Source organism: Penicillium oxalicum, chromosome VII, assembly GCF_001723175.1.
Source record: "Penicillium oxalicum strain HP7-1 chromosome VII, whole genome shotgun sequence".
Lineage (NCBI taxonomy): Eukaryota > Fungi > Ascomycota > Eurotiomycetes > Eurotiales > Aspergillaceae > Penicillium > Penicillium oxalicum.
The window spans coordinates 2,205,766-2,218,333 of NC_064656.1; the positions used below are offsets into that span (position 1 = coordinate 2,205,766).

The 12,568-nt window shown below is 51.4% G+C and overlaps 4 protein-coding genes across 4 annotated transcripts; 1 reads left to right on the forward strand and 3 right to left on the reverse strand.

The window, feature by feature from the left end:
- Window positions 1-7: 7 nt before the first annotated feature.
- On the forward strand, window positions 8-841 carry POX_g09250 (uncharacterized protein; the record flags this gene model as incomplete). The annotated part of the gene is made up of 2 exons (XM_050118007.1): window positions 8-38; window positions 126-841. The coding sequence occupies 2 exons, from the start codon at window positions 8-10 to the stop codon at window positions 839-841; spliced, it is 747 nt and encodes a 248-aa protein (XP_049966151.1).
- Window positions 842-1,872: 1,031 nt separating this feature from the next.
- Window positions 1,873-3,381, reverse strand: POX_g09251 (Mannitol 2-dehydrogenase; the record flags this gene model as incomplete). Its single annotated transcript, XM_050118008.1, has 1 exon — window positions 1,873-3,381. One exon carries the CDS (start codon window positions 3,379-3,381, stop codon window positions 1,873-1,875), a length of 1,509 nt encoding a protein of 502 aa, XP_049966152.1.
- A 2,779-nt stretch (window positions 3,382-6,160) lies between these two features.
- POX_g09252 (Major facilitator-type transporter ecdD) lies at window positions 6,161-7,996 on the reverse strand (the record flags this gene model as incomplete). The annotated part of the gene is made up of 4 exons (XM_050118009.1): window positions 6,161-6,557; window positions 6,650-7,433; window positions 7,515-7,840; window positions 7,899-7,996. The coding sequence occupies 4 exons, from the start codon at window positions 7,994-7,996 to the stop codon at window positions 6,161-6,163; spliced, it is 1,605 nt and encodes a 534-aa protein (XP_049966153.1).
- A 2,685-nt stretch (window positions 7,997-10,681) lies between these two features.
- On the reverse strand, window positions 10,682-12,491 carry POX_g09253 (uncharacterized protein; the record flags this gene model as incomplete). Its single annotated transcript, XM_050118010.1, has 3 exons — window positions 10,682-11,933; window positions 11,995-12,209; window positions 12,282-12,491. The coding sequence occupies 3 exons, from the start codon at window positions 12,489-12,491 to the stop codon at window positions 10,682-10,684; spliced, it is 1,677 nt and encodes a 558-aa protein (XP_049966154.1).
- Window positions 12,492-12,568: the final 77 nt, after the last annotated feature.

Sequence of the window (12,568 nt, forward strand, 5' to 3'; positions counted from 1 at the left end):
GCGAACCATGTCGGACTCCACTATTGTGCTCATCACCGGTAATGTTCAGACGGCCACGATCTATATCAAATCCCCCAATCCACATTCCACATAGTATTCTAACGCTACCAAACCTCCCCCACCAGGAGCCAATTCGGGTGTCGGATACGCAACCGCCGAATCCATTGCCTCTCAGCCCGGCTACCACGTTATTCTCGCCTGCAGAGACCTCAACAAAGCGCACCAAGCCCGCCAAGAACTCGAACAGAAGAATCTCCAAGGAACCCTCTCCGTCCTCCAACTTGACGTCGAAGACGACACTTCCATCTCCCAGGCTGTCGAGTCAGTCTCCCAGACCTTCGGCCGAGTCGACGCCTTCATCAGCAACGCCGGCACCACCTCGGTCGGCACATCCGGTCGAGAAAAGCTCCAAAAGACCTTCTCCACAAACGTCTTTGGCGCAATGCTCGTCACAGAAGCGTTTATCCCCTTGCTCCTCCGATCAAAGAATCCGCGTCTTATCCAGATATCCAGCGGACTGGGCTCATTGGGGCTGGCGTCGGACTTGTCCTCGCCGTTTAGCGCTTCGCCATGGGACGAGTACCGGATGAGCAAGGCCGCGCTGAATATGATGACTGTACAGATGCATAAGCGGCTGAAGGATGAGGGTGTTTGTGTCTTTGCGTTTTGTCCGGGTCTGGTGCGGTCGCGACTGCGGGGTGAGTCGGAGGAGGCGATGAATGCGCAGGGTCGAGCGGGAGATCCGATGGTTTCGGGAAAGGCGATCTTGGATATTGTTGCTGGACGGAGGGACGATTGTGCCGGTCGGTTTTTGTCGGTTGGTGGGGTTTATCCGTGGTAGATGGTGGTATGAGTTTACAATCGGAGGGGAGCCCTATGTCCTTGTGGGCGTAGGTTGGAGAGAAGGGGTCTGGATTGATGGATATACTGATTTTTTTTTCGCGGTTGTGTGATGTTGGATTGGTGTATCTCTTTGATAAGTATACACGACGATGGACCAGCTACGAGTCTCTTGGTCAGTTCGTAGGTCTAATAGTGCTATGGTTAATATGATCTTCCAAAGTCCACCGAGACCGCAGCTCTGTGCATCTGACTTATGATGACCGCACGATCAGACGAAGACTCATCAAGATCTCAGAGCGCTACTAATCCATAGTCCATCAAAAAGCATTGTTTTAAAAGTGTATACCATGTCTATCCACCACTACCTACCTCACGACTATAAGTATGATGTCATCACACCTTCACCTATACAGACACACACTGCAATACACCTGGCTCCTCGCCGCACGTGGCCTTAACCCGAAAAAGATGCACTATGACAACCAGCGGGTATATGAAAACCGCTGTACTCGGAACGTAGACATTTCACTTCGGCCACGACGTTGCTGATGCAGAGTGTACTGCAGACATCGCCCCCCACGCGTCTCCGGTGAACAGCCGAAATATCGTCCTGCGCAGAAACCATCTCTTGCGTCATCGTGATGTACATTGGTACCTACAAGAACCCGGGGTCCACTGGATAGTCATGCTCAAGGAGTCAAGCGGAGTCAGGTAGTCTCGAAGCACTTGGTACAAAATGGATCGAACACGACAAAGTGGTGCTGCTACTGGACGTGTCTACGTAGTAATGAAATAAGCCTCGTCATTTGGAACAGCTCCTTGGTATTCACCGATTTTCTCTATCCTCTCCCGGTATCTCTCTATGTCCGCATGAGTATAAATGACAAGGAAACATTACAATGCATAATGAAGCCCAAGAATAACAACCAAAAAAAACATTTGAAACAATCGCTTGCTGATCCCATAAAGTCATCTCTGTCAGGTTTTCACACTGATTGAGCGGAAAACGAGAGAGGTATCGCTATCCACTTAGTCAATGTACTTGGGAAGAGTCTTCATGATGCCATCCCGCTTGATGTCCTCCATGGCGGTGGTTATCTCCTGAATGAAACGCTTGTCATTACGGAGATCGTCACCAAAGAGGTTGCGGATACTCAGCAGCTCGTGGGGCTTGGAACCACCGGCACGGGCCTTGGCTTGCAGCTCCTCACGCATGGGATCGTCAATCTCAAACTGGTTGCCGTTGTCATCCACGCCGTTGAGGTAGTGGAACCAGGCAGCAGCAATGAAGCACAGGCGGCGGAAAGGACCAGACACCCAGATCTGTTCGGCGATCGAGGGCATGATGAATTGAGGGATCTTGCCGGAGGCGTTCAGGGCAACACGAGGCAGCTGGTCCATAATGGTGGGGTTGGAGAAGCGCTCCATGAGAGTTTTGCAGTATTCGTCAATGTTGACACCGGGGATCTCGGGGAGCAGAGGCTTGACCTCTTCCTGCATGTACTGCCACACAAACTTGCGGAACAGCTCGTTCTCCATGACCTCATGAACGTACTTGAAGCCGGCCAGCTGGCCAGGGTAGCCGATGGCAGAGTGACTGCCGTTCAGCAGGCGCAGCTTGTGCTTCTCGAATTGCTCGACATCGTGGACGTCCGTGACGACCTGAACGCCAACCTTCTCGAAGGGAGGGCGGCCATCGGAGAACTTGTCTTCGATGACCCACTGCATGAATGGCTCGGTCACGACGGGCCACGAGTCCTCAATGCCAAAGTGCTCGGCAAGAGCCGCCTTGTCGGAGGGGGCAGTCTGAGGGGTGATGCGGTCCACCATGGCATTGGGGAAGCCACCCTCCTCGGAAATCCACTTGGCCATGTCGGGATCGCGAAGACGGGCAAAGGACTCGAGCATGTGGCGGGTGATGGAGCCATTCTTCAACATGTTGTCGCAAGACATGACGGTGAATGGCTTGAGGCCTTGCTTGCGGCGGCGAACCAGCGCCGCGTAGAGGAAGCCGAAGGTGGTGCGGGGGCACTTGTCGTTGGCGGGGTCGAGATCGTGTTGAATGTCAGCGTTCTCGCTTTGGAGCTCGTGAGTGTTCTCGTTGTAGTAGTAACCACTTTCGGTGATGGTGAGGGAAACAATGTGGGTATCAGGGTGGGCCATCTTGGCAATGACGGCCTCGCGGTTGTCGGGAGCGAAAAGGTAGGAGTTGATGCTGCCAACCACGTTGGCAAAGCTGCCCTGAGCAGATCGCTCAATGACAGTGTAGAGATGATCTTGGGAGCCAAGCGCATCACGCATGCCAGCATCGAACGGCTGCAGGCCGACTCCGCAGATGGCGTAGTCGTTCACGTCATGCTTTTGCATCAGCTGGTCAACGTAGACAGCCAAGTGTGCCCGGTGGAAACCACCGACACCGATGTGAACGATACCCTCCTTGACCGCGTCGCCGCGCTTGTAGTTGGGGACCTTGACATGGGACTCGCCCGCGGTCGCGATCTGGGCCAGATTGGCGTTGTTCAGCTTGAGTGGCGCCATTGTTAAGAAAAAGGGAGGCAGTGAGGGGAGAAGAAGGGAGATTCAGGTAACAATGGCAGGTGAGAGGATAAGGATGACAATTGACAGCGGAGGGGAAACAGCTCTGGTAGATGTAGCTGTGACCTTTTTTGGGAGGGGAAGAGAGAGAGGAGAAAGTGTTTGTGAGAGAAGGAAGATACAAGAAGGAAAATGACAGCTCTGTGTTGTCCGGCTGGGACACCGCCGGTTTTGAAGGGCAAGCACTGGAAAAGGCGCCGGGAACAGCATTACATCATGCGGTCAGTGGTGGGGGGTTCCAGATCCTTGGGCACCTGCGAAAGATTTTCAGAGTCTGTCGACATTCTCGGAAGCTCAATGGGTCGTGGTGGACGAAAACAGTGGAGATAAGGAGGAGAGGTGGAGCATCCGTTGGCCATCACGGAGGCAATTTTGGTATTCCAGGCCCCTCCACAAAACGCCCAGGTCACTTGACCCGACGATGGCCATGCTGAGATCTCAATTCTTTCCCCATGGCAGGCTAAAAGCTGCAAGGCGGCTGATAGTCTGTCGATAGCGCGACACTTGACGATCCCAATGGAGGTGATTAGGGGGGTGAAAAGGGGTGAACAGTTTCTTGTGATCTTCCGAAACTATCGAAGAATTGGACAGAGGCAGATGACGGCCCCCACACCGCCTACGCAGCGAACTATGCTGGAGGTACATGGACGCGCCCCAGTTAACGTCAGTAGTCAGAAGTACACAGCTGGACATCCACATCACCAGCACCAACTCGATGGGATGTCCACGTACAATCGCCACCTTGAGACCGAGTTTTCAGAAGTCATAGAGCGCCTATGCACTTTTTTAAAATTATTTGCCGTCGACTATTTTTTTTTCATCTCAGCATTCAGTTACGGGAGCGATGCATAAGCTTTAACTGCAGGAACGGCCTCGTGATGCCTTGACCCCGTGCCGCGGGCCGGATGGAGATACCAAGCTCATACTCCTGTTGCGCAGAGAAACTCTGATACAATTTCGTTGGTTTTTTTTATACTAATCGGCCGGACTCATCTTGTATCTTTCCTTCTCGAATCGATGTCATAAAGTCGACCCTCTAATTCATGTCAGAGTATAGGGGTCGAGCTTTTTTTTGTTCCCCATACATGGATCCTGCAGCAGAGAACACAGAAGCGGTTACCCACCTTCAATATGTCTTACTAGAGGTCCAGCCGCAGACCGTAAATAAAATGGAAAAGAACAGCTTTTTACAACTCTGCGAGAGCACATTAGATCTCAACAAAATCGCGCCATGGTTTAAATTGGGGTTTTGCCATATTCATTTAATGTTTGGGGTCTCCCAAAAGGCCAAACACAGCCACAACATTCAAAAGACCTCAGACCTCTAGGAATAATTATTCGCTGTATGGAAGTGCCTGAACCGGTCGCCCGTTATGGGCGGCAGCAAGGGGGGTTCGACCCGCAATTTAGGCATGCCGAACTGACCGAGATCCATGGCTCCCGCCCTTGATTGCCGGGCATGCCACCGTTTGCATCCAGATCGAACTAGAAGTCCACAAGATGGGATGAAATGCAAGTGAAAATATTTGCGATTTTTTCAGGTTTTTCCTATGAGATCCTGGAGCAGGGCTGTGTTTGACCGCGCTGGTCATGTATGTAAGATTTTTCCCAAGCTTATGTAGTTTCCAGTGGCAAAAGCCTAGGGATTTAATAAACATATATATGTGTACGTATATAGGTTGTAGCAACCAGTAGGACTGTTTGAATTGTTGGCCTAGGACCTTCAAGAGCGCATTTGTCTACCTATGGAATCGCATCCTTCGGGGTCCCCGTCTTGGGGACATAAGCAGAGGTCCTACTCCTAAGTACCTACTTAGATGTCCACATACTTCCAATGGCCCCGTGAATAATACCAAACTCTGCCCGCAAGTACCGAGTACCATGCCCCTCTGAATACATATACTACCAGACAAGCGCCCAGACTTCACCCATCCCACATCCCCGACAACATGGATCCATGGATAATAGAATTCTTTTAGCTTCTTGCCACTCTCTTCTTTGATCTCCCAGAATATAAGCCGAATCATAATAAACCTGGTTCAACACCAGTGACTTTTGAGATGTCAGTTCATTGCCTAACGAAGTGACAAAGTCGAGATACTTGCGCTCAGGCGACGGAAAATTCCGCTCTGGCCTGGACGGGAGTGGCGAAAACGCGCAGTGACTTTGATTGCCCGGCTAGGTAACCGCACCAGTCAATGGGTATAATGCACATCTGTATCTGTGTACGCGTAACTAGTGTAGATAAGTTGAAGCTGAAATTTGAATATATGGGACATTTGTCAGTGGCGATTTTGGAGGAAAAATTTTTTCTTTTTTTTTTTTTTCTTGTCATTATTAGAGAGTGAGACTGGTAGAGGGGTTGCTCGGAGTTTGACAAGGATGGCCGAAGATAAGCCCGATCGTCTTCCTTGCGGGTTGAAAAGACTACTGCCCACTGGCCCAGACTGAAGGGAAAATTTTGAATTAACTCCCCTCTCAAGTCACTCTGTCATACACAGATCATCTTTGAAGCTTCCATACTCAGATGGCAAGGCTAAGTGAAAAGGAAATGGTTCTCAAGGTCAGATGTAGAACATTCATTTCGTCAACCAGTAAACACATTAAACTTTATAACCAGACCATCTAGGTCCAACGACTAATTGGTATCTTATTTCACATTTCGTTCTCTCAAAAGCAGTTTCATCACCATCGCATAAGGATCGATCTTTTTTTTCCCAACCTAAAGCTCGGTCGCCTGAGCCTGCTTGAATTCCTCGTACTCCTGAACTCCACCCTTTTCCATGTGGTTCTGCTCCTGCTTTTGCGTCCAAGTCAAGGTGGGCTGCCAGTGCACACTCTTGCGGGCAGAGCTGACCTCATTGTAAAGCTCGTCCACCTCCTCGAGAGTGAGGCCCTTGGTCTCGTAGATCATGGTGTAGACAAAGGCAATGCACAAGAAGCAGCAGCCGAACCAGATGAAGAAGATCTTGGACTGCAGGTTGGCGTTACCGGGTCCGTAGTTCACCAGGTAAGGGGTGGAGTAACTCAGAGCCCAGTTCAGGAGCCAGTTGGTGGCGGTGGTCATTGAGAGAGACTTGGCGCGGACCTTGAGAGGGAAGATCTCACCGGTGACGACCCTAGTCAGATGATGTTAGCTTCAAGTTCTTGCAACAGGCGAGCCGGTGAGGGGAGGATTGGTCTAGGTAGCGACGAGGGGGGTAAGACTTACCAGGCGATAGGACCCCAGGAAGCGGCAAAGAAGAAGATGTAGATGCAGATGAAGGCGATGGCAGCCTTCTGCGCAGCATAGTTGTGAACAATGATTTGGCCGATAGCATCTTGGCTGGTGGTGGTGGTTCCAAGAACGGCAACAAGCAGCTGGGAGATGGTCATGCCGATGGCGCCCCAGAGCAGAACGGGGCGGCGTCCCCACTTGTCAATGGCATACAGACCGGGGATGGTGGAACCGACATTGACACAGCTGGTGATCAAAGTGATCGCGTACTCGTTGGTGAAGCCGGAGTTCTTGAAGAACTGGGTACCGTAGTAGAAGATGAAGTTGATACCGGTCAACTGCTGAAGACCTTGGAGGAGGCATCCGGTCAAAAGACGCTTGCCAAGACTACCCTTGAAGCACTCCAGGTAGCTAGCACTTCCAAGGCTCATCTCATACTCGTGGTTGGCTTGAATCTCCGCAAGCTCCTCGAGGAGAGCGGTGTCGTCGTGGGGAAGACGGCGAAGACGGGCCAGACTGCGAACAGCGCCATCGTAGTTATCCTTCTTGATCAGGAAGCGAGGAGTCTCGGGCAGAATGAGCATGCCCACCACCAGAATAATCGCCCAGGCAAATTGCACAGCAATGGGAATGCGATAGGAGCCAGTATCATCGCGGTTGTGGGTGGCATTGTTCACAACAGCGGCAAGCAGCAGGCCGACAGTGATCGCAAACTGATATGAGCCCACGATGAATCCACGGATCCACTTAGGGGCGGTTTCGGACTGGTAAAGGGGGACTAGGCAGAAGATGCGCCGTCAGTATGTTTGGGTCACATGCGTTGTCGCTCAAGCCACATGAGAGGCAAGGGGAAACTTACTCAGGGCGGAGATCAAACCCACACCAAATCCAGCAAAGAAACGACCAGCCAGGAAGAGAGGGATGGCCGTCGCGGCGGTTTGCAAGATCACACCCACGGTGAAAACTCCAGTCGAGGCAATCAATCCCCAGCGACGACCAAGCAAGTCACCCATAGGGGCGGCACCAAGAGCACCAAAGAAAGTTCCAGCAGACAGAATAGACACAATGGCAGCCGACTGACTAGCCGTGATAGTCAGATTACCGTCTGCGTTTCTGTATCCGGTGGAGAATGTTCGATCCCAGTAAGGCATGGCAAGGATACCGCTGATCGTTCCTGTGTCATATCTGCAAAGACGGTGAGCCTCAAGACGGACAAGAGAAGCAGGTGCACTTGAAAACATACCCAAACAGAATACCTCCGAATGCAACAAAACCACTGATCAAGATGGCAGGCCAGGCCTTGCCTGCGGTGCCCTCGGGCTGCTTGAGCAGAAAACCCATCCTGTCAACGGAAAGAGGATCTGATCAACAGATGTATAATCAATACGAGAAGAAGAAACAAGGTCAAGTCTCGCTCGACACTTGATAGGGGATTGACACAATGTTGTGATTTTTTTGTGATCGACAACACAAGGGATATGTTGAGAGCTTTATACTTGCTGTCCGGGGTCCAGCCCCAGACGCGGAGACCCCGGTCAAAGTGGACCAGGTCAACAACGTACTCCCAACGTTCAGGATGAATATTTCTCTCTGAAATCCCCCAGATCCCATGTCAAAGGAGTGCCGCAGCGTCAAAAATTGGGTGGAGAAGCCACCGCTAGTCTGTGCGGGGAAAATCCTCCATCGTGACAACCGGTCATGCTCGCCTGCTCAGTGCACGTATGGTCCAAATGCGGAGAGAGTGGAGATTCTCCGCGATCAAGCCGGGGGCATTTCGGGCACATTTCGGGATGCCTAATGGGCAGTTTGACTCTCCCAGACTGGTCGGAGAGCACCAGAAAGGTCCCGATGCAGGGATGTTTCCTCCCGATTCAAGCCACATTTAAAGTTTGGTGGCCGAAAACCCTGCGAAACAACACCGAGTGGTAGTCGGGCGCAGCAGAAGCAAGTTAGCAGTCCGCGGCCCGTGACTGTGATCCTTGGCCCCGAGGTGAATCAGCTTCATGATTGGCCTCTATTCTACCATCGCACAGTTTTACTTTCTGTGGAAAAAGCCAGAAATGCGCCTACAAAACTCTTTGTGGTCAAGGTTTCAGCCCTTCGTGATCCAGTGCGACGATCGCTCCCAAAATATGGTGAGCAGTCGGCACTTCCTCGGAGAATCTTTGACTACCCCAGACAACATGGTCTAGCCGCCTCGGATGAGAACCTCCTCGGAGAATTTGGGGCAGGATCAGATTGAAACCCTTGAAAAGGCCGAACAAGCGCCGCAAACAGGCTTCGCGGGGGGGACAGACAAGGTTAGATTATTCGAGAAGAGACTGCCAGAATGGACCTGCATATCCACGAGGTTCAGCGCTGACCATATTCGGGTGTATGCTTTTTTTTCAGAGCCCATAAAGGTGGCGAACTTTGTGCCCGGTAAGTGCGAAGAAGCCGCTTGGGCCTTTCTCGGGGTGAATTTTTTCGGCTACAATGACTCCCTCGAGCGGTCTGGGCTGTCGTGTGCATCCTCCAGCCGGCATGCCGTTGGCCTCGATCCCCCCGGCCGAGACCGCGGATGGGCACTAAGTGGGAAGTCAAAAGCCACACCCTCCTGCCAAGTCACTTGGCTGCATGCCAATTGTTGAGAAATGAACGCCTTGTGCCAATTGATTTAGGTTCAATTTTTATCCTAGCAGGCTCTTCGGTGAAGGAAGGTGATGAAAGTCTTGAGATCATCATTCGAGTCATTCTCCAATCATGCAGACGGCATATCAAGAGACAGGCCTCCAGTAGACTGGTGGGTTTTCACCTGCGGAGCCAAATCGGTGGCCCTTCAATAAAGAGATATTTAACCTCGAACTCAATGGGCGAGCAAGCCAAGGGGAGAGCTTCGTGTTAGCGCACGCTCAAAGGGGCTTCACTTTTTAATTCGGCCTGCACCCGCACCATTCTCGTGTCGAGACCGAATAGCCTCACCGGTATCGGTGTACGAGCTTATATGGCCGTGGGGAAGTAATACAGTGCCCAGGTCCAAAGAACGGCTAGCTCTAGGTCCAATTTTCGAGCTCCCACTCCGCGCGAGCACGCAATTTGAGAACACCCCAACGATCTCCAGGCCCACCCCCGCCACTTTGACACATGGATGCTAACCAAAGCTCCTTCTAGTAAGCCGCACCATCCAGTCTTCGGCCGAATGAGGAGCAAATCAGGGGATCAGGCCAGAATGAACAAATTCCTTTCCACACGGGAACTACTGCAACATCCTGCCAGGGTAGGTTATCTAGCGCGAGGCGGGACCAGTAAGCGATCAGCGACGGGAAAAGTCGTGTCGTGTCTTCCAGTGGACTGTTCTTTGCCGAGAAGGCTCGTCGTTCTTTTTGGGGGGACCTCGTATTCTTGAACTCTCTTGTCCTAAAATATGGTAACGCAGGAAGTGAGATTAGTACCACGGCCGGGCTCGCGAAGCGGTTTTGAGCTTTGTCCAATCTCAAATAACAGTCATTCAATGGAGCCTACATCGAGGGAAAGCTCAACCAATGCCTCACGCCTCAGCCGGCTAGATCATGATTCCGTGTCAGGTTGTTGACATACAAAATGTTTTTGAGCACCGGACACCGAAGATGGTCTGCCCAAGAACAACAAACCCGATATCAATGTTGGGTATGGTGAACGAATACAATGACATACTCCTGCTGAAGAGCTCACATTACCACTCTGATTTTCCAGCCCATGAGAGAGGCTGTCAAAACTTTAACACATCGGATGATATTTTCCATTTAAACAAAAATGCAAATACAACAGAGACCAATATTCAAGTAAAAGTTCACATTCATGAGGCATAATCTACCCGGAGATTCATACTATGGACAAAAGACCGAGGAAGTGCCAGAGAGAGGGAGAGAGAGTTGACTGTACATGCTCCCTCTAGCACCATAGCGACATCGAGTCATACCTGGTGAAAAACGAGCTTTCACAAGATCATCATCGCCAACCCGGAGATGCCGCACTGCATTTTTCATGATTTCGTCAAAGTATTCACGTCTACTTGCTGGGAGAAGCAGGTTTGAAGCACGGGAGCCAAGATCGAAGCGCGTCGTGAAAGTATCCACGCGAGATCTTACCGGGTTCAAAGTCACGGATTAAATCAAAACAGTGCTCTGCATTATCCATGATGTATCCAAACACTGTGTCCTCGGAAGTCTCCGCTCCGCACTGTGGGATCACAGTGGTAAAGTTCACGCCCTGCGGAGCAATATCTCCTGTAGCAAGAGGCGAGAGGGTGCGCCACGGATCGAATTGACCACCGCTCCAGTACACGTTGGACGGACGGATGGTCCATCCACCGGTTTCACGATTGGTTGCTTCAGCCTGCGGACGAGTGGGCAAAAGCCCCATTTTGACAGCCTCGGGAAATTGACGATTGCAGGTGTATTGTTGATACTCGATCGATTGATATTTGGACAGGAGGGAATGTGGTCCCGCGTTGTTGATCTGATAGTATCCAAACTCGGTGCAAAATTGCCAGAACCAACTGATCGTATCTGGGTTATTCGTGACGGGATTGAGCTCACATTCAAGCGGTCTGGTGTAATCGGTTTGTCGGCAATTGGTGTCATAATTGTAATTGACCACGTCAATGAAGATGGGCCAAGCCGCATATCGCTCGGCAACGTACTGGTTCCCTCGCCAGGACGCAAGACCGTCGGGCCCAGCGGGGCGCATGGAATATCCATCAGTCTCGAGATAATCGCAGAATGCACCCAACCCGCCTTCTCCACCACCGAGTCCATAGGCTTGGAAATATCCAAAGATTCCACCCACTGCGGCGGTGAAATCCCCATTATTATTTTCCTCGGCGCCAGGACCAAAGAAGAGCTGCTTGATGGCAGCAGCGGATGATTCGCTTCGGGAGAGTTCATCGTCGATGTACGTGAGCGCCGCTTTGATGTCTTTGGTGCAGTTCAGGTAACCGTTGGCGATCATGCCATCGTAGATCTGGTCATAGTACATGCTCATGTTCACGCGAGCTTCAACGGGTGCAGAGGATGCCCAGGCCGCATAGATGATGTCTGGGTAGGCATCGCGGGTGAAAGCGGCTCGCATGCCAGAGTAGGAGCCCCCCATCATGACCCATGGCTTGGAATTGGGGGTCAGATCTTCGTCGTAACCGTCAAGAGTGAAGTTCTGCGCAAAGTAAGGGATATCGGCCAAGGCTTGCTTGTTGGTCAGGTATTTGTAGTGCTCCGGTGGGGAGTCGAGGCCGACGTTGAAAGGCAGTGACTCTCCATAGTATCTGGACCGGTATTTCAATCAATGAGACGATATTTGAACAGAAAGTTTGTGGATGATCATACCGATGCTCCCAGACTACGCCGATCCCTCCAAATTCCTCGAGCAATTCTGCAAGAACCGAGCTCGAATTACCCAGGTTCTTGGTCGCTGTAATCTCCGCATTGATCTCTCCTGCATCGTAAACAACCACAGGTCCCCCTTTACGGTAGTACTCATCGTTGACCCAGTAGCGATTTTCATAAAAGCCAACGGACGGGTCTTCATGATCAATTGGGATCTACCTCCTTTATTAGCTACTGCACTTGGCTCACCCACCAGCTAGTTCTGATAGTTGACGCCTAGAACATACCCAAACAGTCATCAGCGTGACATTTTCAGCTGGTATTTCATTGACCAGAGTCTTTGCAGACTTGTGTTGCTTCAAAATCGTGTCGGGATTGATTCCGAATTCCGCAGTCAGGCTCAGCTCTCGTCGAAGATGTGTCATGCCCAGTCCAGTCGCTGTGCTGGCAAGTCCAGCTAGGACTGTGAAGACTCGGCCTAGCAGATTGCGACGCATGATGTCTAGAGCCCGTGAAAAAAAGATTAGGTATCGCCAGGGAGAAGACTAGTCTCCAAACACCAAAGGAAACGTGG